A 26,974-nucleotide genomic window follows, 5' to 3' on the forward strand; every position below is an offset into this window, starting at 1 on the left:
TTGTGTTTCCAGTGCATATTGGAGGTACATAGGCATACAATGGCATATGTCATGCCTACTTTCCTGTCTTATAGAAAAGTATATAGAGTCTATTTTAAGGATGTCTTTGTATGGAATAGTGCCACAGACTGCGCTGTTCTGTATATTTGGGAGAGAAAAAAGTTTTTCGGTGTACAAAAATGTGGTGGCTAGTAGTCGAAGGACTCTCTCTGTCAATAGAGCCTGCAGATACTTTTGAAGTGTCCTCACATGCATCCAGGAAAATAGACACTGAAAATCCAATTTAAATTCATCCTAAACTGGAGTAAAATATAGAATGAGATTCAGCTAATTACGATGTGTGTTTATTTGTAGAGCTCTTTATTTGCTGAATGGGCACAAAGTTACATGCCAACATTCTGTCTGCCAGTAGTTACCCGCAGAGGGAGCTTTGGAGCTAGTTGCACGCTGCTTAAAAAGAAACCTGTCAGTAGGATTTTGTAATGTTGCGTAAAGACATGGCTTTAATGGTGCTGTAATATGGATTAAACTGATACTCTCGGTGAAGAAATCCGCTCTCCATTTAGGCACCACTCCAGCGTTTTGTTTTTTTCAGTTGCGGCGCTGGATTGGTATCTCCAATATAAGTTCCCTGACTCGGGTATTATACTTACCAGTCACCATGTTCATCTTTTATCGACGCTGCTCCCAGCGGTCTTCTACAGGTTCTGACCTTCTGGATCGCTCCAGTGTGTTAGCTGGGCGATCCAAAAGTCAAAACTCAATGTAAGTCTATAAGAACCAGAAAGATGCTCTCGTAGACTTACACTGAGAGCTTGTGACCGTTACACCCAACTTCCAGTCAGTCAGAAGTTGCAGTCACAAGACGGCATCACGGGACCAGAGAGGCGCAGGGAACAGCTGAAAAAGGTGGCTGGTAAGTATAAGGCTAGGGATAGAGAACTTAGACTCGTAGCACCACTCCAGCATTGAAATAAAAAACAAAACGCTGGAGTCCTGCCTTAACCACCATTTGAAGTTATCTGCTGATTAGATTTCAGTGCACAGGGGCCAGACATGGCAGAGATCGTTCAGCCAGTGCCTGATACATGCTGCCCACGGATTGGGCAGCATGTATCAGGTTCACTTTAAATGCAGTACTAATACAGTATGCTGCAAGCTAATACGCTGTTCCTAGTGGTGCATGAAGACAACCAATATATTATGAACATCCTGTAAAATATCATAAGGCATGAATCAAAACAGAATGTTAGACCAACAAAAATACAGTATTCCCTAAAAGTCATAAGCTCTGCATAGCAATATACAATAACATCTCCGGCTGACTATAATTTTGCAATTTTTAACTTTATCTTTTCCAGAGTGCAAAGCTTAGAGGAAACAATACTAAAACAGCATGGAGGTGGATATGAATGCTTAATTTCTACTGACTTACTTTCTCCACAGAATAAGTTCTGCATAATCTCCATTTCAGGACAATTTACCTGGAAGAATATAATATAAGTGGTTGAGCAGCATGATACGAAGTGTTCCTAAAGGGTATCTGTTACCAGGTTTTTGCTACCTCATCTGAGAGCAGTCTGATGTAGGGAAAGAGAAGCTGAATCCAACAGTGTATCACTTAGTTTACTGCAGCCGTTCTCACACAATCAGAGCTTTTAGATTTAGTAATGAAGCAGAGCTGAGAAAGCTAACCCCGCCCACAACAGGCTCTATCACAAGAGTGGCAGTGTTGGACCAAGGCTCATGGGACCAGCTAGTCACAGCAATGATAAACTACTGATGCTAAAACAATCATTGTAAGAAACAAAACCTCAGAGCTTGATAAGAGAGGCATTGCTGAAATCTGTGTTTTAACCCCTACCTCCTGCTGTCTTCAGATTACATAGCAAAAACCTGCTGACAGATTCCCTTTAAATATCTTTTATTTGACAAGTCTTTTAATTCTGATCTAATACTAAAGCCCCCATCACACTAAGCAAGATCGCTAGCGAGATCGCTGCTGAGTCACAAGTTTTGTGACGCAACAGTGACCTCAGCAGTGATCTCGCTACGTTTGACACGTAGCAGTGACCAGGCCCCTGCTGTGAGATCGCTGGTCGTGTCGAAATGGCCTGGACCATTTTTTGATCGTTGAGGTCCCGCTGGGTATCATGCATCGGTGTGTTTGACACCTTACCAACGACTCGTTGGTGACTCAGAACTGAGACACATAGGCGTGCATTTGCGTTGCATGGTTATACAGGTCTCTACGGGTCACCGTATCGTTGCTGCGTCGTTGGGAAGATCTGACTGTTTGACATCTCACCAGCGACCACACAGCGACGCAGCAACAATCCCTGCCAGGTCGTATCGGTGTCGGGATCGCTGTAGCGTTGCTAAGTGTGACAGTACCTTAACACTACTGCAAAGGTCATGACTTTGTGCTGGCCAATAAAGGTCAAAGTCATGATATCTATCCTTTAACTTCCTTTATTCCTAAAGGGATGTTTGGGATTAGAAAAATATGGCTGCTTTCTTCCAAAAAAGCTACATCCACATTCATGGGCTGCATATGGCTACGTATGGATTTGCAGTTCAGCTCAAATTAAGTGAAGGGGGTTAGGTATAATACAGTGGCACAGTTATGGGAAGAAGGCAGACATATTTTATGCTAATCCTGTATAACCTCATTAAAGCACCACTCCAGAGGTTTTTTTTTTATTTTAACGCTGAAGTATTATACTTACCAGTCACCATCTTCAGGTGTTCCCGGCGCCTCTCTGGTCTCATGCCGCCATCTTGTGACAGCAACTTTTTACTGACCGAAAATCAGAGGTAACAGTCACAAGCTCTCAAAGCAAGTCTATAAGAGCCTAGTCCTGGCCCCATTCTGACTCTCATAGACTTACATTGAGTAGTTACCTCCAAAACGTCCACAAAACACTGGAGCGATTCGGCAGGTCACAAACTGCAGAAGATGACCGGAGCAGTGTCGAGAACAGAAAAAAATGACGACTGGTGAGTATATTACTAGGGCAAGGAACTTAGATTAGTGACATTAGCGGTAAATTTAAAAAAAACTGCTGGAGTGGTGCTTTAAGCTATTTTTGCTATATATCTATATACATTAATGTGTGTTTTAAAATCCAAATAAATAAATTGTACATTCTGTCTACTTGTCAGGATACCGAATATATTTTAGAGTTGTTTTTCTGTTAACGAACACGTCTTTAAAAAAAAGATATGTTAAAGAAAAAAAAAAAACATTTCAGTGCTAACGTTAGTAATGAACTACCGAATCAGAGTCAAGTAGAGCATAAAAATCACCAAATAATTAGCTGCAAATATGACACGAGTGATATTACGCTGGTAGTTTCCTGGGAATGTGATATATCAGCCTAACACCTCATCCAAGCACACACTTTATTATCACCTATTAGCAGTAAAACAACATCAGCAACATGACATGTTAGGTGTTATCTTCACCTCTCCATCCAAGTGCAGAATGTTCATTTGCGCATTATCAGTTACTGTACAAGGCTTACGATAAGTTCTTAGCAATTGTGGTAACAACCCATCATTCCACCTGAAAGATAAAGAAAGGTGCTTGTTAGGTTTAACGATTTTATTATTTTACAGTATCCTGATTTATTACGTAGCAAGTGTGACTTCTAGTTTCCACCCCAGAATAGAAGTGTTTTTATGTCCTTTCACACCCTTTATTAATTGGGGTAACCATCTTCAGAAATAACCTTGGCTAGTTTAAATAATTCCACTATATGAGATGCTAATTTTATCTACTACTAAGGGCTTGGCAGGAGAAACATCAGCATAATATTAAAATGAGGGAGGACATTATTAGAATACAATAGAATAGCACATGCGCTGACTACATTTCATACAGCCCTGCTTTACAAGTAAGATGCTGTAATATGCAGTGTTATATATGGAAACACAACATTCGGTACTATAAGGGTATGTTCACATGTGGCAACCAAAACCTTCATTCTTGGCAGTAAAACCGCTGCGTATAAAACACAGCAAATAGTTGTTTTTCGTTGTGTTTGCAGATTACATGTGTTAATTGTCTACAGTTAGTTTTAAATGCTGCAAGAACGCAGCGCAAATGTTATGCTTTCAATGGGTGAAAAAACACTGCAAAAATCCTGAAACAATCAACATGCTGCAGGTGTCCAAAAATGCTGTAGAGCTCATATTTAATCAGGAAAAAAAAGCTGTGTGTGATTGAGACTTCTGAAATCTCATAGCTTTTGCCCGTACAGTAAAATGCAGCTTCTTTTCTGCAGAAAAAAATGCAGCAAAAACGCAATGGTAAACATAGCCTAAATGAAAGCAAAAATAATGGTTGTATAAATAAAATAAGTTTACTTCTTTAACTTTATTTACAAGCATATTTCTACAATTAAGCTACGCACGACTTTTCTCAGATTTCATATACCCATATACTGTAGATCCTAATGCACTCATAAGCATAAGGTTCTCTTAAGCTCCGTTCACATTTAACCAGACTTTCAAAAGTATTATACAGCATTTTACTAAAACGTACTTTGGAACTCAAGTAGGAAATTATCCTATTGTTTTCAATAGGATTTTTTCCAACTGTTGAGCGCATCATTTGTTGAACTAAATAGATCCTAGGAACCGATTCAGAGTCCACAACGTTGATGCAAAATTTTTTTATCTGGATCTGGAACAAGGGTAGAAAAGCCTGATAACAGCGGATGTATTTTGTATCAGGTATGACATCAGTTGTAATCAGTTGAGGACTGATGCAACTGATGTGTGAACCCAGTCTAAATGTATCAAATATACTGCTTAGTAAAACACCATGGCCAGCGACATTCAAATACAATACTACAGCAATAATTGTCCAATACTTGCCAACATATCAGTTATTTCATTTTATTCTAAGTTTCTTGAACAGTTGAACCATAACTTGTGCAACAACATTTGATACTTGGTTACTAATGTGGTAGATCAAAAGTTAGCTATTGCCAGTTGAGCTGAAACCATTATTTAAAGGGGTTTTACCAAGTTTGGAAGTTATTCCCTATACATATGCCAAGGAATAACTTCTCAATCGCTAGGGGTCTGACTCCTAAGACACCCACCAATCCCGAAATCCCGTCGTGAAAATTGAGGTCATGCACACCTCCGATCTATTCATTCTTACTAGGAGTGCTGAAGACCAGTTATTTCCGGTGGTTCCATTAAAAATGAATTGAGCAGAGGTATGTATGATCAACCAACTCTCCATTCACATGGGGCTCTTCAGTACGTCAGCTCTCAGGATCAGTGGGGGTTCCAGTGGTTGGGCCCCCAGCAATGGGACAACTTCCAAACTTGGTACAATGCCTTTAAAATGAATGTCATGAAAGATATGCACTATAAGCATGAACATCTCCAATTTGAAAATACTGTAAAGTGAGTGCTAAACCCATCAAACAACCCCTTCAGAGTTGATAGAACAACACAAGGTTTTAGGTGGGCATCCTAGTGAAATGAGACCAAGAACTCTAAGCTAGGACAAGCATTTGTGCATGAGTGAATATAAAAGTCCCTATACATTTAAAATTGCCATAAAATTAATATTCAGATAAGACAATTCCCTAAAATGTACCAAAAAGGAAACTTTGCCATTTTAATAAGTATTTAAGCAGATGTGGGGTAATCTTTGGATACAATAAAAATGTAATTGTAATTAATAATTTACGGTTTGCTCCAGTCTATATATACAAGTGTACAACAACCTGACGGCTTATGCACCCCAGTCACAAGTAGATACTTACCCAGTACTTTTATTTAAGAATCCCAATAAGTGGCCAGAATGAAGAGCTTTGGTGTAAACAGTATCCGTCTTGATATCCTTTCCTTGCATGGAGAGTGTTTCCATGAACATTTTGATACATGTAGTCTTCCCACAGCCAGCGGGCCCAGTCACTACCATCTAGCCAAAAAAAAACATAATTGTGAGCTATAATTTGTATTTTTTGTCTAGTGTTCATCACAGACATGTGTAATATAGTATAATTTAGGTGATGCCATTAATACTTCCCTGCCGTGGGTAGAAATTAGTGATGAGCGAGCATGCTCATTACTCGAGATTTACGAGCATGCTCAGATGTTTTCAGAGTATCTTCAGCGTGCTCGGGTGTTATGTTTCAGTCACTCCGTGCTCATGATTTGCGACTGTTTGACAGCTTTAATACATGTGAGGAATGCCTGTTTCTTAGGCATTATTCACATGTATTAAAGCTGTCAAACGGTCGCAAATCATGAGCACGGAGTGACTGAAACATAACACCCGAGCACGCTGAAGATGCTCGACGAGCACCCAAGCATGCACGCCGAAAGGGTTAACAGAACATACTCGCTCATCACTAGTAGAAATGCACCTACGGTGTGATAATAAACTAACAATGTAACTGAAAAGCTAATGAATTAAATGGCTTGGCTTGTGAATGTACAATGTATATTGGCATAAAACGCATGATCGTAGGTGTTACATTTAACAAGCTATCAAAGAGAAGATGTAACTATGGAGCTTTTGTTGCTGTCCTTTCAGTATGCCACTGTTTATAAAGCTTAGATAGCTCAGTGATGGCTGCCACATGTCTGCTGAATGTGTCCATGGTATGCCAGGCATCTGGACTTCACGGATATGTAGCCTGCAGCAAGCACAATCATTCCAATAACTTTGATGATGCATTCAAATTAGTCATTATGAGCTACATCTGTACTTACTGTTTGGTATTTTGGTGCCAGCTGAACCAGATGGGAAACTTTGGATAGAAATGTGTTACTGGGAAAAATATGACATTTTTCTGCAGCTTTTATTATGGCACTCGGGACGCTGGAATCTTCTGTACATTCAGATGAGGGAACCTGCTGTCCAGGACCATATTTTCCAGCAATGACTGCAGGGATCAGACCATCTGGAGCCAAAGACATAACAGATTTAGTAGTAGAAAATAGTTTATACTGCTGTATGCTAAAAACACAAATTTACAGAAAAGAGCCCTTGCTTTTTATATGTGCATCTACTGTAAGTATATTAATTGTCACAGTTAGGAAAAGCCATATGGCATTAAGATATAGAACAGCTTCTAGCAAATTTGTGAAAACAAGCTTAAATGTATAACGCTAACATTTTTAACTACAAAAAATACATACTTGGGAAATCAAGAATTAGTTGCATAAAATGGTTAATTAAATCCTACTATATGACACACATGGAAGCTCTAAAGTGCCATTCCTTTCTTTACATCTTGGGAGAAGGCCATTTTCCTATTTTCTGTGTGTTATTTAGAATAAACTAACTAAAAATTGACAGACAAAATAACACAGCATGCTGCACTAACTTGTCCTATAGAAAGCCGGGCTCCAGGACAGAAATCTAACTGACCTCACTATATTCAGTGAGAAATAATGGGGGCCATTGGTATCTTTTATGTCAGAGATCTGGCACTTCTGTTATTCTTGTTGTTCTGCTTCTGTGATGGAGCAGAACCAAAGAAACAACCAATGCATATATAAATGGAGCCTTTTTGATAGACCTCCCTGGTTCTCCAGAAGATGAGATGATCTTTGTAGCCACTCTCATAAATATACCCCCGTGACTACCAATAACAGCCCTCTTAAAGCATTTAAGAAAGGTTTTCCTAACCAGATTACTTAGAAAAATGGAGAAAGACTAGAGGTATGGTACATATTAAAGGGGATTGTTCAGAATTAGAAAAACATGGCTGCTTTGTTCCAAAAACAGAACCACGCCAGTCCATGGGTTGTTCATGGTATTGTAACTTAGCCTCATTTCCTTCAAGGAGCTGAGCTGTAAAATACAAACTCAACCAATGGTACTGTTTATGGAAGAAAGTCCATGCTTTACAGTTATATTTACATTGCATTATAGTTGCTTTAATAGAAAAATGTGCTGTATACAAAGCAGGCGTCAGGATACATTTGACACTTTAATTGCCTTCATGCTTTACATGCATCTTTACACAGTTGCAATCAAAATTATTCAGCCGCCATTGCACATCAGGTTTATTAGTAAAATTTTCAAATTTTCTGCTGTTTGTTATCAAACTGGTTATCAACCAGTAAAAAAAGAACAATTTTAATAGCTCAACAACTAAAGTAACACGTCTTTTTTCTCCAAATTCACCACAAAGTGCCACTTTTCCAGACCACTGCAGTCTCACAATTTTTAAACCCACTCTAAAGAATTCCTCATAGGAGCAGACATCTAAAAAGCAGGAGTTGTCTCAAGCACAACCTATGCAACTAATCAATGGCTTCATTAATATCTTTAGGTGTGCTAAAGATAAAACAGATCAAATATCTGGCCTGGCTAGGGGTTGACTGACATTTGATTGCATATTAGAAATAAGGATACATCAAGAGAGCGGTCTGAAAATGTAACAAATGAGATGACTTCCTATCAGAACAAGGAAAAGGATCCAAAAAGATAGCAAAGGCATTGCATGTTCTCAGAGATATTGTTGGAAGCAAAGTTCACATGTTCAAAGTTAAAGGAATACTTGTGACACTATTTGAACTTCGCAAAGAGTAGGAGTTATTACCGGCTGTCACCATATTCCTAAGGAGACAAGAACCCTCGAGTGACTGCAACAGACCTGCAGCAAGATTTGGTGGCTAGAGGCAGTTTCACTTTGCACACTATACCCTGAAGATCCTCATGCCTGAACTCCAATAAGTACACCAGTACTGACCAAATAGCACTAGAAAAGTTGGCTCCAATACTCCTAAAACATTATGCATTTTGTTAATAAACCAAATTTGCAAAGTGGGTCTTATCATTTTGTTTGCAACTGTATTTAATGTTCCCATGTAACTGAAATTGCAAGGAGAATGAGATTTGTTACACATTTGCAACATGATCATGGAATGTAAGAAACTGTAAATAAATTCATCAATCTGCTCTGTCTTTGTCGCAAATGATTTAAAAGTCTACCAGGAACAGTGTTTTGTTTCAGTTTAGTTCTATTAAAAAAAATTTTCAAAAATAATGGTTGGATCCATACACAACAGAAGAAATCCTGCACAGGGTAAAACAAAATCTTCCAGGCTTTAATTAAAGGATCCATGAAAAATCTATAACAAACAAATTGAGCATTACCACTAAAATGTCTGGGAAACTGTTCCTATTCTTTTCTAAAGAAACTGATCTCATTTACCAGTCAGTGGCCATTAAGCAGTGTATGGAGCTGTGCTGTTCTACTATGTACAGTGTTCACATATGGCTGCCGCTGGAGGTGATAACAGCCGATTGGTGGGGGTGCTAGATATGAGACCCCTATGATCCTTTATTGATGACCTATCCTAATGAGAAAAAAAGGACTTTAAAACCCCTTTGAAAATAACTTGAAGGACCTATTAAACCAGCACAATGCAAATATGTTTCAGAAATTAATTCTATATATAAATATATTGAAACATTTCTAACCCATTGCAATGTTTATATATGTATTTGAAGAGAAAAAAAATCCACTTAATAAGAATGTCAATTGTCCTTACCTGCTTCATTAACAGTGTTCCATGAGCCATTCAGGAAACTCAGGGTGTTTGGCCATTCAACCCCAATAAGTGACTTTAAAACACTTGCTTCAGTACTTGATAATTGTTTTAGCCAGCAATTCTGTATTGCAGAGACCACTGCTCTATCCTCAAGGGTTTGCTTACTTTCCAACTCTTTTCCTTGGAAATAAAAGCAGAATCTTACTATTAGCTTAAAAAATGTTCTCAGAGGGGTGCAGCTAAATGATGACCTACAAGTGAAATTTTAGGTGAAAATGTTTAATGTATCAACGCGTTTTAAAATACATTACATTTAATGAAGTCTATGGTATCATTGTGAACAGTGTCAGGCTGGCGTACCATGGGCCCACCAATAACATTGACTCTGGAGGCCCAATGTTCAGCTCCATGAAAATATTACATTACTCTCATTCATAAATATACTTATTTTTCTATATAAAAACAGGGCATTTTTTAAATCAAATGTTTTGGTCAGAAAGGCTGTGTCATTTCAGAGAAAACATTCTTTGAAAAATCGGCTGGGTAATATCTATCTTTTTTTCCTCTGCCCTGCTTCCCACAACTGGCAGATCTCTTCATATGTATGTGTATAAGGAGAGACCTGTCAGTCTCGGAGAGCGTGGTGGGGAGAAGCCACCGGGGACCTTTCTAGAAACAGTCATCCAAGATACAAAGGGCCTCATTCATCAAAGCTTTTATGGCAGTATTTTGGAGCAAAAAGTCACATCACTGTGGTGCAACTCAAGAATACGCTAACATTTTTGAGACTCTTGGCATTCTCATGTCACTATTGCCCTGCTATGGCAAAGTGGGTGGATCTAGGGCAGGACAGAGTCGTGGCGACCGCTGCTTGTCAAATTCATTACAGGCAGCGTTCACTATGCTACAAATCTTGCTCCAGCAGAGACTAAAGTATTATTTGTGGCAACGCACACACAGAGATGTAAGCCACTTGTCCAAAGCTCCTGGATTCATGAAGAAGCATAATCCTCTGCATGAATCAGGAGCATCAGACTCCAGCACATCTCCTCACCAAGACTGGCATGAAAAACACCAGCCTTGATGAATTAGGCCCATAGTCCCCGACTAGCTTTTCAAAGTGTTTTCTCTGAAATGCAGCAACTGTTCAGAGTAAGATATATATGGTAGCAGTGTCTTACTTACGCTGGCCGTGGTTCAGATAGCATGAATCTACTGTCAGCTTCCATTTTGATTGTAATTAAAAAATGATGAGCAGCTTTCATTTTGACAAGTCAGTAGTTAAAATATATCAAATAAATTTTATCGGTACTACTCAAAAGGCTTATTCGTAGCTAAGTAATTACAGTAAGATAAGCTTGCACAATTGTATCTGAACTGTTTAAAGTGGTTTTCTGGAACTACGAAATTGATGGCTTGTCCTTACACTAAACCATAACAATATCAGATCAACAGATTAAAAGAGCTATGCACATTTTATTGTTTACCAGGCACAATGTCACGCAAGGTGTGGGAAAGACTAAGTGCAACGCCAAAGGAAGAGGGGGAAGAAGCCTAAACACTAGGGAAAGGGGGAGTGGAGACCCCTAGGAATATCTAATAACACCCTGCATACCCTACCTTACCTATATAGGTTCCACACCTATAGTCGAGCAGGACCCTAAACCCTGTATGTCCCTAGAGCTTGGCCCTAGATAGGGAGGGGGAGGGATGAGCACTGGTCAGGCCCCACTACAAACTAAAGACAACAAGGTAGACAAACAAAGGGGATAAACTTAGCTTGAGTAGACACCAGAGAAGTAACAGCAATTGTCCTCCAAGGGCACCAGAGAAGAAGCCAGCCAACAGCTAGTGCTCTAAGAATGCACAAACGTACATAGAAGTATCACCGGCGATTGCCTGGAGAAAACTGAGTGCTTTTAACTCCCATGCAAGGGTGTGCAATCAGCAGCAGGAGGGAGTTTGCCACTGGGTCTTAAAGGAAGAAGGAGTAAGAAGGTGTCTGCAATGCCAAGCACAGTGACCTTCTACAGCCAGATTCAGAGTGACTGTCTATTACACCTGACACACCCGTCACACACTTCTCTGTACTTTTGCTAGTGCTGTCCCTCGTGTTACAGCTTGGTACCATATTCAAAGGATTTCAGCTGCTATAAATTTATAAAGCCAAAAATTGTCTTCTTAAGTCTTTTGCTTAGATAAAACATCAATATCCATTGCAGTGTACAGAAGTATGTACACAGATAGTCTTTTAACCTTCAACTCTAAATGCAGACAGACAAAACAAGTAATGAATGGTCTAAAACAATCACATAAATAAAATAGTGAAATTTTTATCACCCCCCTCCCCACCTCTACGGGGAGCTGATTAACTGGATATTTGTCTGAACAGGTTTATTCAACTATAGTACCATCATTAATCCTTACACTAATTTCAGCTCAAGTCAAGAGACTGAAAGCATAAAAGACTCAATCAAAGGACACAGAATATTCTTCTCTAGCAGGTGGGAAACTACTAAATCAATGACAATTCCTAACCATGAAAGCAGAATTGTAAATGCATATGCACTTGGGGAACTAAACCTTGTGCAGAATAGTTATAATGAATGATGCTGCCAATAAAAAGGTTTAGTCTTAAACACCATCTTTATTATCATATTGCTCTAAATATATGATCCATCTGGTGCGCCAGTATCGGATAATAAGTTGTCCTTCTTGTTTTGTGGTAATGCAATTTACTTAATGTCCTTTGTGTCTCAACACTTGAATTCTAAAGGCACACATTTTTCCAACTAATTTCTGGATCACAAAGAAATTGGTCAGATTTCAAAATGTCAGTGTCTGGTTAGCAATTCAAATGAAAGCAGCGGTAATTATGGCTTTTCTTTGTCTGGCATGCTGCACTGCATCAAAACTGACACAGATTCTGGGTTCCCTAATACCAGAGTGAGAAAATGAGTGTCCAAAATGATATGGAAATACACTGATCAGAGATTAATAACTGCTCTACCAGAAAGAAAGATGGTCCTTTCAGTAGGTCTATTAAAGTGTGTGAAGGAATATGGAAAATAGCTGTGAAGCCATGTCTCCTGGAGGCAGCCAGCTCTGCATTATTACTCACAAGCTGTAATCACTTCTGTCAGTTATATTTTGATGTATATAGAGAGAGATACATAAGTCGTGCACTACTCCAATATGCAGGCTTTTTGAAAAAAACACTATAGTTATCCGGTATTGAAGTCTTGAGTGTTGGTTGTTTATACATTTCCTTAGAGAAATTGATGAGATACATTTAGAAGCTTAAACCTTCAAAGGAAAATTGATCCTCGGTGCAATGAAAACACCAATAACATTTTAAAATTGAACGGAAAGTAGTGCAAAAAGGCAAGACTTGGCTCAGTGAATGGCAAGTAAAGACATTGCCATCTTTATAACTGGATGGGCGTTTGCAATGGATATGATATGGTAAAATGATTAATCATTTAAACATTTCAATCTAACATTTTAGATTTAAATAAAAGGCTATGCTATATACTTAACATTTAATGCCACAGTAAAGGGAATCTGTCACCAAGTTTTTGCTACCTCATCTGAGAGCAGCATGATGTAGGCAAAGAGATCCTGAATCCAGTGATGTATCACTTAGTTTACTGGGTGCAGTGGTTCTGACAGTCAGAGTTCTTAGATTTAGCAAAGCAGCAGAGCTGAGAAAGCTAACCCCGCCCACACCAGGCTCTCTATATACAATGTCTATAGACAGTGACCTGCTTATAACGAGAAGGGCGGAGTCAGAGTAGCATGCATGCGCTGCTGTAGTCCAGCAATGATAATCACCAGGTGATAAAACCTTCAGTGTAAGTAAATAACAGCACACAGCAAGATATGTGACACATCGTTGAATTCTGTGTTTTAACTCCTACCTCATACTGTCCTCAGATTAAATAGCAAAAGCCTGCTGACAGATTCCCTTTAAAGGGGTTGCATTGGACAAACATATTGATGACATATCTATATGGTAGGTCATTAATAAAAGATCAGTGGAGGGGCAGATAAATTATCAATATGTAAGTGCCGGACCACTACTTTAATGATAATTCACATTGAGGAGAATCTGTCCTATTTGTTGGGTGTTGGGTGTACTGCAGTGAATCTACCATTCATTTATGTAGCAGGGGTACAAGGTGTTGGTCTTCCACCAATCTTATATTTTTGATCCATGATATGGATAGGTCATCAATATGTTTGACCCATGCAATCCGTTAATGTATTGGCCCCTCCACCATGGGGGCTTCCTCATCAATATTTAAGTGACGGACTACCCCATTAAGTATATTTCTCATTGAAGGGAATCTGTCAGCTGACAATTTATTTTCAAAGCAAGCATTGTGCAGGCTTCAATGAAGCGGAGGGAGAGCTAACTGGCAAAACTGTTGAAGGGAAGGTGGTTCTGATCACACTCCAAAATTATAGAAGTATTAATGCAAAACTAAAGGTATGGCTAATGGTATGTCTGTTTTAGCACAGAATTCCCTACCAGGACCAGTGTTAACATTGAAGTGAATTTGTGAGCCGACAGACTCTCTTTAACGATACACAATCATTTTATAGTCCATTCAGCAACATCTAAATTCAATTACAGATCCCTTCAGAACTATATATATGTGTCAGCACAACGACTACTGGAGACAAATTGGATCTTAAATTAATAGCATAATTTTATTGAAATACATTAAAAATCCATAAAGGTAAAAGGGATCTAGATTATAGGACATAAAACAGCAGGGGATTAGAATAAGAATCAATAACATACACTTGTATATAAAACCTGGTAGAAGACATGTAACAACAAGCAGCAATAATCTACCTATAACATAACCCATCCACCGGGTCAGAAACCTCTTTGAGCATTTTCCTTAATTTGCTCTTACATGAAAAGTATATAAATGGAGCCTTTCCAATAAAGTCATTTACGATTACTTATAGTAGCAGACAGACATCCTTTAACTATGGTGGAGTTGTGTTAATGTTAATATGCGCTGTATAATTTGCATGGTTGTTACGCTCAAGTATATGATTTGCATAATGCGCATGGTTGTTATACTGAAGTAGATGATTTGCATAATTTGCATGGTAGTTACTCTCATGTTGATGAAATTGTTGTTAATGTAGCTTGGCGTTATTGAAATTTAGGCCTATAATTTTAATATATACAAGAAGTACAGCGCTCTTTATTCTATAGACCTTGAGGTTCGAGATCACAAATCCCACCTACATCATCTTTACGCATATCTCTAATGAAGTTTGGGTACCATATGGTCTTTCCACTAAGCAGCTCCGATATTGAAATTTACATGTATTTTTAATCACTTTTATTGCATATATATGATGGATCTTTACACTTTTAGGTGACATATAGGGAAATATATACTATTACATCACTGATCTGTGCCTGTTATAGTTCTAACTGCTGAGGCAATAGACAGAGATACATCAATACTAACAAGAAATTGTGTTTAGCTGTAAGGAAAAGTGTTTTGTGACTCATTGGAGGCAAAAAATGATTCATCCGAGCGTGAAGTTATGTAGCAACATGTCATCTGCTGAGATATACCTCTGTTTCATCAAGAACAAAGTCAATGGTCAAAGCAGAATACAAATATATGTCACATAATATCCTTAAAGCTTTTGATGTAGTCTCCAGGAAATGTGCAACGAGATAAACAAGTCACCAATTTATGTTTACATCAAACAGCAAGAAAAGATGCCAAAGCCAGTATTTCTTTTTCTGGCGTATATATTACAGAGATATAAGCTTGTATCTGTAAATCATCCTCTTGCAGCACAATAGGTATTATTATGATATAAAAATAACAAATCTTCTTCTTGTTTCATTTGTTTTCAATTGTCTCTACTTGACTTGTTAGTTGAAAACTCTAAGCTTCCTTCTTATCCATATCAAAGCTACTGTACTAAGAAGTGACAGTCGTAATAATTCAAGCCCCCGCCCCATGTTCTCCACTGATCAGCATATTGAAGGGGCAATGGTCCTCAAAGGAGAGTGGCAGCCTCTTCAATGATATTCTCAGCACAATGGTGCAGCTGTGGATAGAATGAAGACGTATTCCCATCTATGTGAACATGCCCCTGCGTCAAGTGCTGTAGTTCATCACTCTCCAAAATAAAGCCAAAAGTACCTGATGGAAGCAAGCATGGTGCTTTGCAAAACATCTATTCTAGCTATCACTGGGGGTGAAGCAGTCGAAGAAGTAAATACAGTAAATACACTTAAAAGGTTATCCCCCCCCCCTCCCTTAAAAAAAAAACAAGTTATTCCCTATCTATAGGGGTTCTGGTAAAATCACAAAGGACAAAAGGCTACATGAAAATTGCTGTCATATTGTTTTAGCATTATATTATGACATTATTATTACATGTGTTACTTGCTATTTGAGTGTGGCGCCCCTGCGGGTTCAGTCACCACAGAGGTACTGCATCTCACCCAGAGGTGTGGTACCCCACTCTCAGGTAAGGAGGGAGTACTACCCGGGACCCACACTCCCGCATCCAACACACTCCACAACAGTAGAGAAGGGCGAGATTGCTCCTAAGGGAGAGCACAGTCCCTGGTCCCTAGCTGGAGGGTGGAACCATGTAGTGGGTGTGGGTGGAGGAGCAGATCCGGAGAGCACCATCAGGAAGAGTATAACAGGGTGAAGCATCTAGAAGCAGACAGTTCAGAGTTCAGTCAGAGGAGAGTTAGGAGCCGGAGCTCAGGAGGAGTGTAGAAAGGAGCAGGGCCCAGTCTGAGAGGAGCAGGGCCCAGGAGGAAAGACTGAGAGAGAGGACGGGAGCAGAGGGAAGGCTCCAGAATCAGAGGGGATCCCAGGGTCACGGTGAGTGCAGGAAGCCACCCGTGCGCCGAATCTACACGGACGTGGAGGGATCAGGCTGCAGAGGGGACCGGCCCCTAAACTAGTGGAGAATAATCAGGCTCAGCTAGATAACCGGAGGCTGCTGTATTTGCAAGGTGCAGCAGCCAACCACCACGATTATATCGCCGAAAAGGTGTCCAGGGAACTGCATGTCGCCCGACAAGACCCGAGGCTACCGGCTTGAAACACTGATCGTGAGGCGCAGGGCAGGAGAGTGAGAGCCAGCGCAGGGAAGATAACCGTGAAAGGAACATAAAGCGGGGTCCCGATTAAGTACTCCTGAGAGACTTGAGAGTTGCTGAACCCCTTCCCTGGTGAACACAGGACAACGTGGGAGGTTACACACTGGCCCTGGTAACCTGGAGTCTTGAACAACTGTGAGTAAACCTTGAAGACTGCACCCCACTGTCCTGGAATTATTGCTGTGCCATCACCAGCCCTGCATTACACCGCACCAACAACATCTACCTCATAAAATCACCATCTACTGCCCTGGAGCTAAGCTCTGCCTGTGGAGAGCTGACCCAACTCTGCTGCATCACTATCAGCTCCAGAGGATCTGCACCGCAGTGGCGGCCCCATATAGCCGCATACCACAGGTGGCGCCACGAACATTATCTCTAAAAACTTTATTCCCCTTTTGCTTTCCCCTTAAATTGACCGCCCTGGGTCACGGACCGGGTCACCACCACCGTGACATCCCCCAGCACCGACCGGCCCGGCTACCGAGTACCCCACGGCCCAGGGGGCGCGTCAAACTTGGCGTCACGAACAGGATGAACCGACCCGTTATCACGGGTCCTGTGCGCCTATAGACTGTGTTTGATACTGAAAGCAGCGCCCACCCCAGAAGAACGGGCGCCATTATGTGTGTGGTTAAGGATGACAAGAAACCTCCCATTATGGGCCGGGTCCCAGAATGGCGCCAAAAGCGAAGCCCGCCCCATGCACCTGTGGCCATATACCTAGACTTGTCCATCAGTCTGGGGAAGCCGCCCCCAGGTGTGGCCGACAGCAAGCTGCTATGGAACCACCCCAGAAAGGAGAGAGGAGAAGAAAAACCTTACAGACAGGGCGGGGCCACAGGCAGTGGAGACAGAACGCACCCGGCAGGCAACATGGACGGAAACAAGCACCAGACTCCCGCCCGTGGCCTGCAGCCAACTGAATCTTCCCTCAACCTGGAGAGAGTCCTCACCAAGCTGTCCCTGGAGGATACTGGTTTCCTCCGCACCGAGGTACAGGAGCTGGGCCGGCGAATGGAAGAGGCCCAGCAGGCCGCCATCGTGCTATGGAAGGACGAGCTGCTGGAGAAGCTGATGACCCGGCAGCAGTCCCCGCTGCGTTCCACAGTCAGTATCCCAGCCCCGGCGGAGCCTATCCTGGATCTGGAGGCGACGTGCAGTACTGGAGCGGCCGCAGGAGCAGGTAATAACAGCATCCCTGCCCCGGGTGCCGACAGCGCTGAGACGCTCCTGGACCCCTATAGGAACCACCTGCCCCCACACCCGAATGGGTGTATGGACGTGCCGAATGGGATTGGTCTGCGAAAATTGAAGACCAGAGTTTCCTGTTGCTGCCCGCTCCCGCACCTCCGGTTGCCCGCAAGAAGGAAGGAGAGGAGGGACCTGATGGGATTCCCCAGGGAGACCCAAACAGAAGCCCTACACAGGGAGGAGCACTGCCGGCGGGAACTGCTCAAACTAGAGGCAGAGCGGCGAGAACGGTGGTTGCGCTGGGAGGCAATGGAGGCCCGCAATATGCAAGCTAAAACCCGGGCCCGCAAAACCAAGCATGCCACACCCAGTCCACGCACAGAGGGGATCGTGGTCAAATTTGACCTGGAAGCTGGATGGGGCTTCATCAGGGAACCGCAAATGGCCACGGATCTCTTTGTCAACAAGCGTGACGTGGAATCCCACCTGCAACAAGGACATTCCGGACGGGATCTATACCCTGGCGACAGGGTTACCTGCACCCGGCATAAGGGACAGTGTGGATGGTATGCCCTCCACGTGCACAGAGTGATGGAAGAGGAGGACATGCCTCTGCCGTCTGAGGCTGATGACCCGGCTTGGCCATACAGCGGTGAAACACTTCTCCGGAGGGGACACCACTATTGAGACTGAACTGTTCACTTAAAAAGTTTAAAAAAAGAACTGTATATAGTTACCCGGAAGGGTATTGCAATAATTATTGTGTGTGTGTTCAAAAAGTTTGTCCATTTGTTTATTAAGTGTACCCGGTAAAGGTACAAGGACACTTAGGTTGTGGACGGTGAACAGCCAAAAAACATTCCATTGTACATAGTTCGCACTTCTTAAAGTGCTTCTTGTTGGTTTTATCATGACCACCGAACAAAAACCCGTTTGGCGTGGCTGAAGACATGGTCCAACAACTGGATCAGTTATGCCCTGCAGCCACGCCCAGGGCATACATTGGGGGTTTGTTGTGGACAGGTCCCCCCACTTGCACCTTCTCCAGTGAGATGGACACCTGGTTACAGATCTCATTGTAGCTTGCTGAAAATGTGTTTTATATGAAAAATGTTTTAGATATATGTGAAGGAAAAGGTTATAAAAGTTTTATATAATAACATGTAACGTTCAAGGAAAGTGCCTCCCATAAAGGGAAGAAAAAGAGTTATGGTTATTCTTATATGTAATGCATCAAAAATTTTGTATGTCTTAAAAATTTGTTTTGCTCTGTTCCAGCCCGTGGACGTGCTGTGTTTAACGGGGGGGTATGTGGCGCCCCTGTGGGTTCAGTCGCCACAGCGGTACTGCATCTCACCCAGAGGTGTGGTACCCCACTCTTAGGTAAGGAAGGAGTACTACCCGGGACCCACACACCCGCATCCAACACACTCCACAACAGTAGGGAAGGGCGAGATTGCTCCTAAGGGAAAGCACATTCCCTGGTCCCTAGCTGGAGGGTGTAACCATGTAGTAGGTGTGGGTGGAGGAAGCAGTTCCGGGGAGCACCGTCAGGAAGAGTATAACAGGGGGAAAAAATCTAGAAGCAGACAGTTCAGAGTTCAGTCAGAGGAGAGAGAGTTAGGAGCAGGAGCTCAGGAGGAGCTTGCTCAGGAGGAGTGGAGAAAAGAGCAGGGCCCAGTCTGAGACACCCAGGAGAAAAGAGAGAGAGGACGGGAGCAGAGGGAAGGCTCCAGAATCAGAGGGGATCCCAGGAGCACAGTGAGAGCAGGAAGCCACCCGTGCATCCGAATCTACACGGACATGGAGGGATCAGGCTGCAGAGGGGACCAGTCCCTAAACTAGTGGAGAATAATCAGGCTCAGCTAGATAACCGGAGGCTGCTGTATTTGCAAGTAGCAGCAGCCAACCACCATGATTATATCGCCGAAAAGGTGGCCGCATAGGGTCCAGGGGACTGCACGTCGCCCGACAAGACCCGAGGCTACTGGCTTGGGACACTGATCGTGAGGTGCAGGGCAGGAGGGCAAGAGCCAGCACAGGGAAGATGACCGTGAAAGGAACATAAAGTGGGGTCCCGTTTAAGTACTCACTCTTGAGAGACTTGAGAGTTGCTGAACCCCTTCCCTGGTGAACACGGGACGACGTGGGAGGTTACACACTGGCCCTGGTAGCCTGTAGTCTTGAACAACTGTGAGTAAACCTTGAAGACTGCATCCCATTGTGTCCTGGAATTATTGCTGCACAATCACCAGCCCTGCATTACACCGCACCAGCAACATCTACCTCATAAAATCACTATCTACTGCCCTGGAGGTAAGCTCTGCCTGTGGAGAGCTGAACCAACTTTGCTGCGTCACTATCAGCTCCAGAGGATCTGTACCGCAGCGGCGGCCCCATATAGTCGCATACCACAGGTGGCGTCACGAACATTATCTCTATAAACTTTATTCCCCTTTTACTTTCCCCTTAAATTGACCGCCCTGAGTCACGGACCGGGTCACCGCCACCGTGACATCCCCCAGCACCGAACGGCCCGGCTACCGAGCACTCCACGGGCCATGGGGTGCGTCATGAGCATCATGTACTTTGCTGTGTGTGCAGATCTCGTGATACCTTATAACTCAACAGTCATATCCTACGCTCAGTCTTCTTGTGTAATATCTGCCTGTCACATGTGGAAATAACAGAGATTTGTACATAGTTACTGTGCTGCAAGGATATTCTATCCACATCCCTCTCTTCTGAGCAAAGCGGAAATAATTCTAGAAAGATCTGTTTGCTCTGATCTAAATGCTCTGTATGTGGCAGTATGATGCTGCACCGTGACTGGTATTGTAGTGGGTAGTGATGAGCGAGCGTGATTGGCACTGATTAATACTTGATCGACCATCGGGGTGCTCAGGTACGCTTGAGTAATGCGGGTGCTGGAGTACCATGGTCGAGTCCCTGCCTCGCATGTTTTGCGCCTGCCATTACTATGATTGGCCAGCCGCATCGCGTCATTGGTTCTTATATAAGGCCCGGTGACGCGATGCCCGGGACAGTCTCCTCTGGAAGCAGTTCAGGGAGAGTTGTTATAGGAGGGAGAGCTTATTTTAAGGCAGGCATATAGGCAGTGTTTAATATTGCTATTGCAGTACTTGTATACCGCTGCTGCACCATTAAAACAAAAGTTGTTTCTCTAGTAAAACCGCTGTTACCTTCATTTAGTTTAGGGATGAGGGAAAGTTTTGGATTAGAGCCATATAGGCAGGGTTTATTGCCTTAAAGTCCTTCTACAGGTATACTGCTGCTGCAACCTAAAAACAAAAGTTCTTTTCAGGGCTGCATATTTTCTTTTCCCTATTAATACCGGAAAGTTTATATAACTAATTTAAAATGCGCAAGGTGTGTGGTAAGGGACGGGGAAGTGGACGTGCTGATGGATCATGTAGAGCCCGAGGCCATGGCCATGGGCCAACTGAAACTGTGAGTGCTGAGGGAGCACAACAAACATGCTCATCCACGAGACCTAGCTTCCTGTTCTACTTTGCAGGGAGGTGAGGGACACCACTCTAGAAGCCAGAACAGTGCGAACAGGTGGTCTTTGTATGGCAGATAATGCTTCCAGTGTGTTTCGCAGCACCACCCTGTCTTCCACACAGTCTAGTCTCAGTAGCCAGGAGTCTGGACCACATAATCTTCACTCTGATCCTTCTTCCTCACACCATGGTGAGTCCCAGGAGACAAGTGATCCCACACTCGGACATTCCGATGAGCTCTTAACATTTCCATTTATTGACTCTGGCCTCTCGCCCTGCTTGTTTCAAGAGGCACATGAGGAGATTGTGAAGTGATGTCCAAATATTTGAGCAACCACGGTCAGAAGAAGATGACGGGGGGGGGGAGCGGAAATTAGTGTCTCAAGAGGTAGATGATGATGAGACACAGTTGCCAACAGGTCAGGAGGACAAGAGTGCGGAAGTGGAAGATAAGATTTAAAAAAAATGCTGTTAGTAAGGTGCTGTAACTGCAATATATCACAGTTACACTGATTATGCAGGTACAGCACATTCCTATATGTAGCGTCGGCGTCCCTGCCTCCTGCTAGGCAGGGACGCTGTTCCCCTCACCTCTCCGCTCCGTGCCCGGCGTCCTCCTCCCGCACTGCTGGCAGCGCGCGCTGCTTCCCAGCCACTGTGCTTAGGGCGCGCGCGCTCCCCCTCCCTTAAAGGGGCCACGCGCGCCGTCCTAAGGAGTCCCCGGCCAATGGCCGGAGGACCTCACCATATATAAGGCACCTCCTCCAAAATGGAGGTGCCCGAGCAATGTTGTTGCATAGCCTATCACTCTGCTTCAGCCCTCAGGTCCCGTTACCAGTTACCTGCCAGTTACCTGCCAGTTACCTGCCAGATTCCTGCTTGATACCTGCCTGATACTTGTCTATCTACTTGCATTCCTGCAGTCCGACAGTCTGCCTACCAGCCCTGCCAGTCTGTCTATGGATCTGATTGCCCGCTCACCTTGGAGCGCTCATCTGCTACCTGCCTGCTAGCCTACCTGGAGGCTCTGCCGTCACGTGCTGTGACCACCTGCCTGCCCAGAGACTCTTACCCGCTCACCTGGGAGCGTCCGCCTGCTACCTGCCTGCTAGCCTACCTGGAGGCTCTGCCGTCACGTGCTGTGACCGCCTGCCTGCCCAGAGACTCTTACCCGCTCACCTGGGAGCGTCCGCCTGCTACCTGCCTGCTAGCCTACCTGGAGGCTCTGCCGTCACCTGCTGTGACCACCTGCCTGTCCAGAGACTCTTGCCCGCTCACCTGGGAGCGTCCGCCTGCTACCTGCCTGCTAGCCTACCTGGAGGCTCTGCCGTCACTTGCTGTGACCACCTGCCTGTCCAGAGACTCTTGCCCGCTCACCTGGGAGTGTCCACCTGCTACCCGCCTGCTAGCCTATCTGGAGGCTTCGCCGTCACTTGCCGTGACCACCCGCCTGTCAAGAGACTGTCCCCGTCACTTGCCGTGACCTCCTGCCCTTCTACCCAGAGACTGTCCCCGTCACTTGCCGTGACCTCCTGCCCTTCTACCCAGAGACTGTCCCCGTCACTTGCCGTGACTACCTGCCCGCCTACCCTGGGAGCCACCCGCTTCCTTACAAGAACTGCCCCTTTGTATCGTAGCTCAGAGGTTCCACCTCCCAGACCCGTTACACTATATTATCTGACTTGAATCTTTGGATTATTATTCAGACTGAGTCTTCATCAGTATGTGAAATCGTGCTGGACATTTTTTATTTTGCATCCTCGTGAATCAAAGGGCAAAATAATTACAATTGGGAAAAAAAGTATTTAGTCAGCCACCACTTGTGCGAGTTCTCACACTTAAAAAGATGAGAGAGGCCTGTAATTGACATCATAGGTAGACCTCAACTATGAGAGACAAAATGAGAAAACAAATCCTGAAAATCACATTGTCTGATTTGGAAAGAATTTTTTTTTAAATTTTGGTGGAAAATAAGTATTTGTTCAATTACAAAAGTTCATCTCAATACTTATATGTTATATATCCTTTCTTGGCAATGACAGAGGTCAAAAGTTTTCTGTAAGTCTTCACGAGGTCGGCACACACTGTTGCTGGTATGTTGGCCCATTCCTCCATGCAGATCTCCTCTAGAGAATTGATGTTTTGGGGCTTTCGCTGGGCAACACGGACTTTCAACTCCCTCCAAAGGTTTTCTATAGGGTTTAGATCTGGAGACAGGCTAGGCCACTCCAAGACCTTGAAATGCTTCTTAGGAAGCCACTCCTTTGTTGCCCTGGTGGTGTGCTTGCGATCAATGTCATGCTGAAAGACCAAGCCACGTTTCATCTTCAATGCCCTTGCTGATGGAAGGAGGTTTGCACTCAAAATCACACGATACATGGCCCCATTCATTCTTTCATGTACACGGATCAGTCATTCTGGTCCCTTGGCAGAGAAACAGCCCAAAAGCATGATGTTGCCACCCCTATGCTTCACAGTAGGTATGGTGTTCTTTGGATGCAACTCAGCATTCTTTCTCCTCCAAACACGACGAGTTCTGTTTCTACCAAACAGTTCTACTTTGGTTTCATCTGACCATATGACATTCTTCCAATACTCTTCCGTATCATCCAAATGCTCTCTAGCAAACTTCAGGCGGTCCTGTACATGTAATGGCTTAAGCAGGGGGACACGTCTGGCACTGCAGGATGAGTCCCTGGCGGCGTAGTGTGTTACTGATGGTAGCCTGTGTAACGTTGGTCCCAGCTCTCTGCAGGCCATTCACTAGGTCCCCCCGTGTGGTTCTGGGATTTTTGCTTACCGTTCTTGAGATTATTTTGACCCCACGAGGTGAGATCTTGTGTGGAGCCCCAGATCGAGGAAGATTATTAGTGGTCTTGTATGTCTTCCATTTTGTAGTTATTGCTCCCACAGTTGATTTCGTCACACCAAGCTGCTTGCCTACTGCAGATTCAGTCTTCCCAGCTTGGTGCAGGGCTACAATTTTGTTTCTGGTGTCCTTCGACAGCTCTTTGGTCTTCACCATAGTGGAGTTTGGAGTGTGACTGTTTGAGGTTGCGGGCAGGTGTCTTTTATACAGATAACAAGTTCAAACAGGTGCCAGTACTACAGGTAATGAGTGGAGGAAAGAGGAGCCTCTTAAAGAAGAAGTTACAGGTCTGTGAGAGCCTGAAATCTTGCTTGTTTGTAATTGAAAAAAGACTTATTTTCCACCAAAATTTGAAAAAAAATTCTTTCCAAATCAGACAATGTGATTTTCAGGATTTGTATTCTCATTTTGTCTCTCATAGTTGAGGTCTACCTATGATGTCAATTACAGGCCTCTCTCATCCTTTTAAGTGGGAGAACTTGCACAATTGGTGGCTGACTAAATACTTTTTTCCCCACTGTAAATGCATGGAGACCAGTGAATTTGAGGAAATTCAACTCAAAGATAATTCTCAGCTAATCAATGTGCTCAACTATAGTCAAATATCAAAGTTACATATTATAAACAAATGCCCTTTAGAGAATGCCTACGGCCTCTATATTTTTCCTTTAAGTGGTTGTCTCATAAAGGAAACGCAAGTCTGGATCTTCCTCTATAAGCCAATGTGAAGAGCTGCTCTTTTAGGAAAGATCCCATTTTGGTAGACTCTAGCTGTCTTTATATTGGATCGACAGCTATTTAAGTGAAACTTGAACTTGACTTGAACCCGCGATCATCCGATCGTTTGTACTATGCACAGTAATATTTCAGCGTAAATCACGGTCTCCTATGAATGCCAGCTACAGGCTAGCTTCCACAGAAGTACCATCATGAGAAGCAAGGAGGTTTTCAACAGACCCCTGGTAGTCACAGCAACTTATCAGCACTCCATGACTGCATCATGAGAGCACCAATGGGTACATAGAATGATGTGCCCCCCTGCTGGTACACAGTAAATGTCGCTGTCAAAATCTGAAGCTGGTTAACAGTCACGGGAGGAGCTCCATTGCACCCAGAGTCAGATAATGGCTGAATATCACAACCATCAATTGCAAGGAAAGATGCTGGCTCAGCTTGCGAGCCCGCATCAAAGTCAGGGAGCTGGCATATGACATAAATTAAGTCATACTGTATGTCACTAAGGGGCTAAAACAGGTTGTCTCTGATATGCCACCTGCCTTGTTTTGGCTGCTTTTTAGCTCTACTGTGATTAGAGAATTCAGCACTGTACTAGGCTCACTGAACTTTATTAGAGCCATAAACTCAAAAAACAGTCTAATTTTTTTATGGCCATCTTTTTCCCTCTCCATGACCCACACTGTAACTCTACTTGACTACTTGATCTTGTTAGATAGACTGATTTATACAAACTAGCTGTTATATCTGTCTCAAGCACCTAACCTGCCAGCATGAATGCCATAAAATTTTGTATTAACCATCATATATTACATATTGAATACTTCTTTAAGAACGGAATAAATATTAAGGATCCTAACAACATTATCATTTTTAGAATGTATTTCTATGGTTTGCTTTATTTGCTTGCGTTTGAGGATTTCATAAAAGCAATGCAGATTACTGCAAAAAATTATGTAAAGAGTAAAATTACCTTGGCTCTCCATGTGGCATTTATGCAGATATTTGAGAGTCTGGCTGGCCTCATTAAGCAGATTGTGGAGCTCTGCCATTGATAAGCCATAGTTTTTTCCTTCAAATAAAATAAATAAGAACAGGGGAAGAAAATCAATGTTAAAACAATTCAATAAAATGGAAAAATAAATGGTAACTTTATTGTATATATTTTACAACACCCACCATTTACAGACGTCACATAGGCCAACAATTCTGCATCATATAATTTTGAGAAAGAATCCATTACAACACAAAGCTTTTGCGCCAAATCGGCAACATTTGAAAATCCTGTAAGGAGAAAAAGAGATGATACACATCAGTGATCATGTATGTGTTTAATTTGTCCATTAATTCAAAGAAAACTGAATAATCATATACTGATGACACCCTTTCCCACCACTACCTCTACTATATAAATATACAGTAGAACGTATGAAGTTAAGATCACAGAAAAACTTTTTTTCTCAGGACGGAGGAGCGACAGTGTCCAAAGTGACCTCATTGGATTCATTGAAGTGAATGGATCTGTCGGGATTTCTGTCAGAATCTTTTTTTCTGACGTAGTGCTGAGAGAAGAGCACTGTAAGTGTGTGAACCTAGCCTTAGAATCTTCAGGGGGCTCAAGTTCCTGTCACTTGGTTGATTACACTACTCCAAAATGGTCAATTTTGATGAGATAAACAGCTACCCCACACTTATTCTGAGATTACCAAATTTGGCAACTACTACTGGAAAAAAAACTACTGTCAGAGGATTAAGATGAAGTTGCTGGACTCCAATATAAAATGTATACATTTACAATACTAGCGTTTTCTTATATGACACATGGACTTTTGGGCCCCCAGAGTGTCCAAAGCCTAGATGTGGATGCTTCCTCTGCAAACCCTACAGTTTTGCCCCTGAGTATGCTCTGTCTGACTTCAAATGGTTTCCCCACTC

At 42.9% G+C, this 26,974-nt stretch overlaps 1 protein-coding gene across 1 annotated transcript in view; it reads right to left on the bottom strand.

Annotated features, from left to right (window-relative positions):
• LOC141213014 (uncharacterized) overlaps positions 1-26,974 on the bottom strand; it is a 903,379-nt gene that overhangs the window by 503,127 nt on the left and 373,278 nt on the right. The window contains 7 exon segments of the mRNA XM_073665145.1: positions 1,436-1,484; positions 3,469-3,568; positions 5,793-5,950; positions 6,748-6,938; positions 9,544-9,723; positions 26,013-26,111; positions 26,219-26,323. Coding sequence (XP_073521246.1) covers positions 1,436-1,484; positions 3,469-3,568; positions 5,793-5,950; positions 6,748-6,938; positions 9,544-9,723; positions 26,013-26,111; positions 26,219-26,323 — 882 coding nt within the window.

The sequence above is a fragment of the Phyllobates terribilis genome, unplaced genomic scaffold (genome assembly GCF_046119375.1).
Source record: "Phyllobates terribilis strain yellow unplaced genomic scaffold, ASM4611937v1 Scaffold_2__4_contigs__length_985480577, whole genome shotgun sequence".
Classification (NCBI taxonomy): Eukaryota; Metazoa; Chordata; class Amphibia; order Anura; family Dendrobatidae; genus Phyllobates; species Phyllobates terribilis.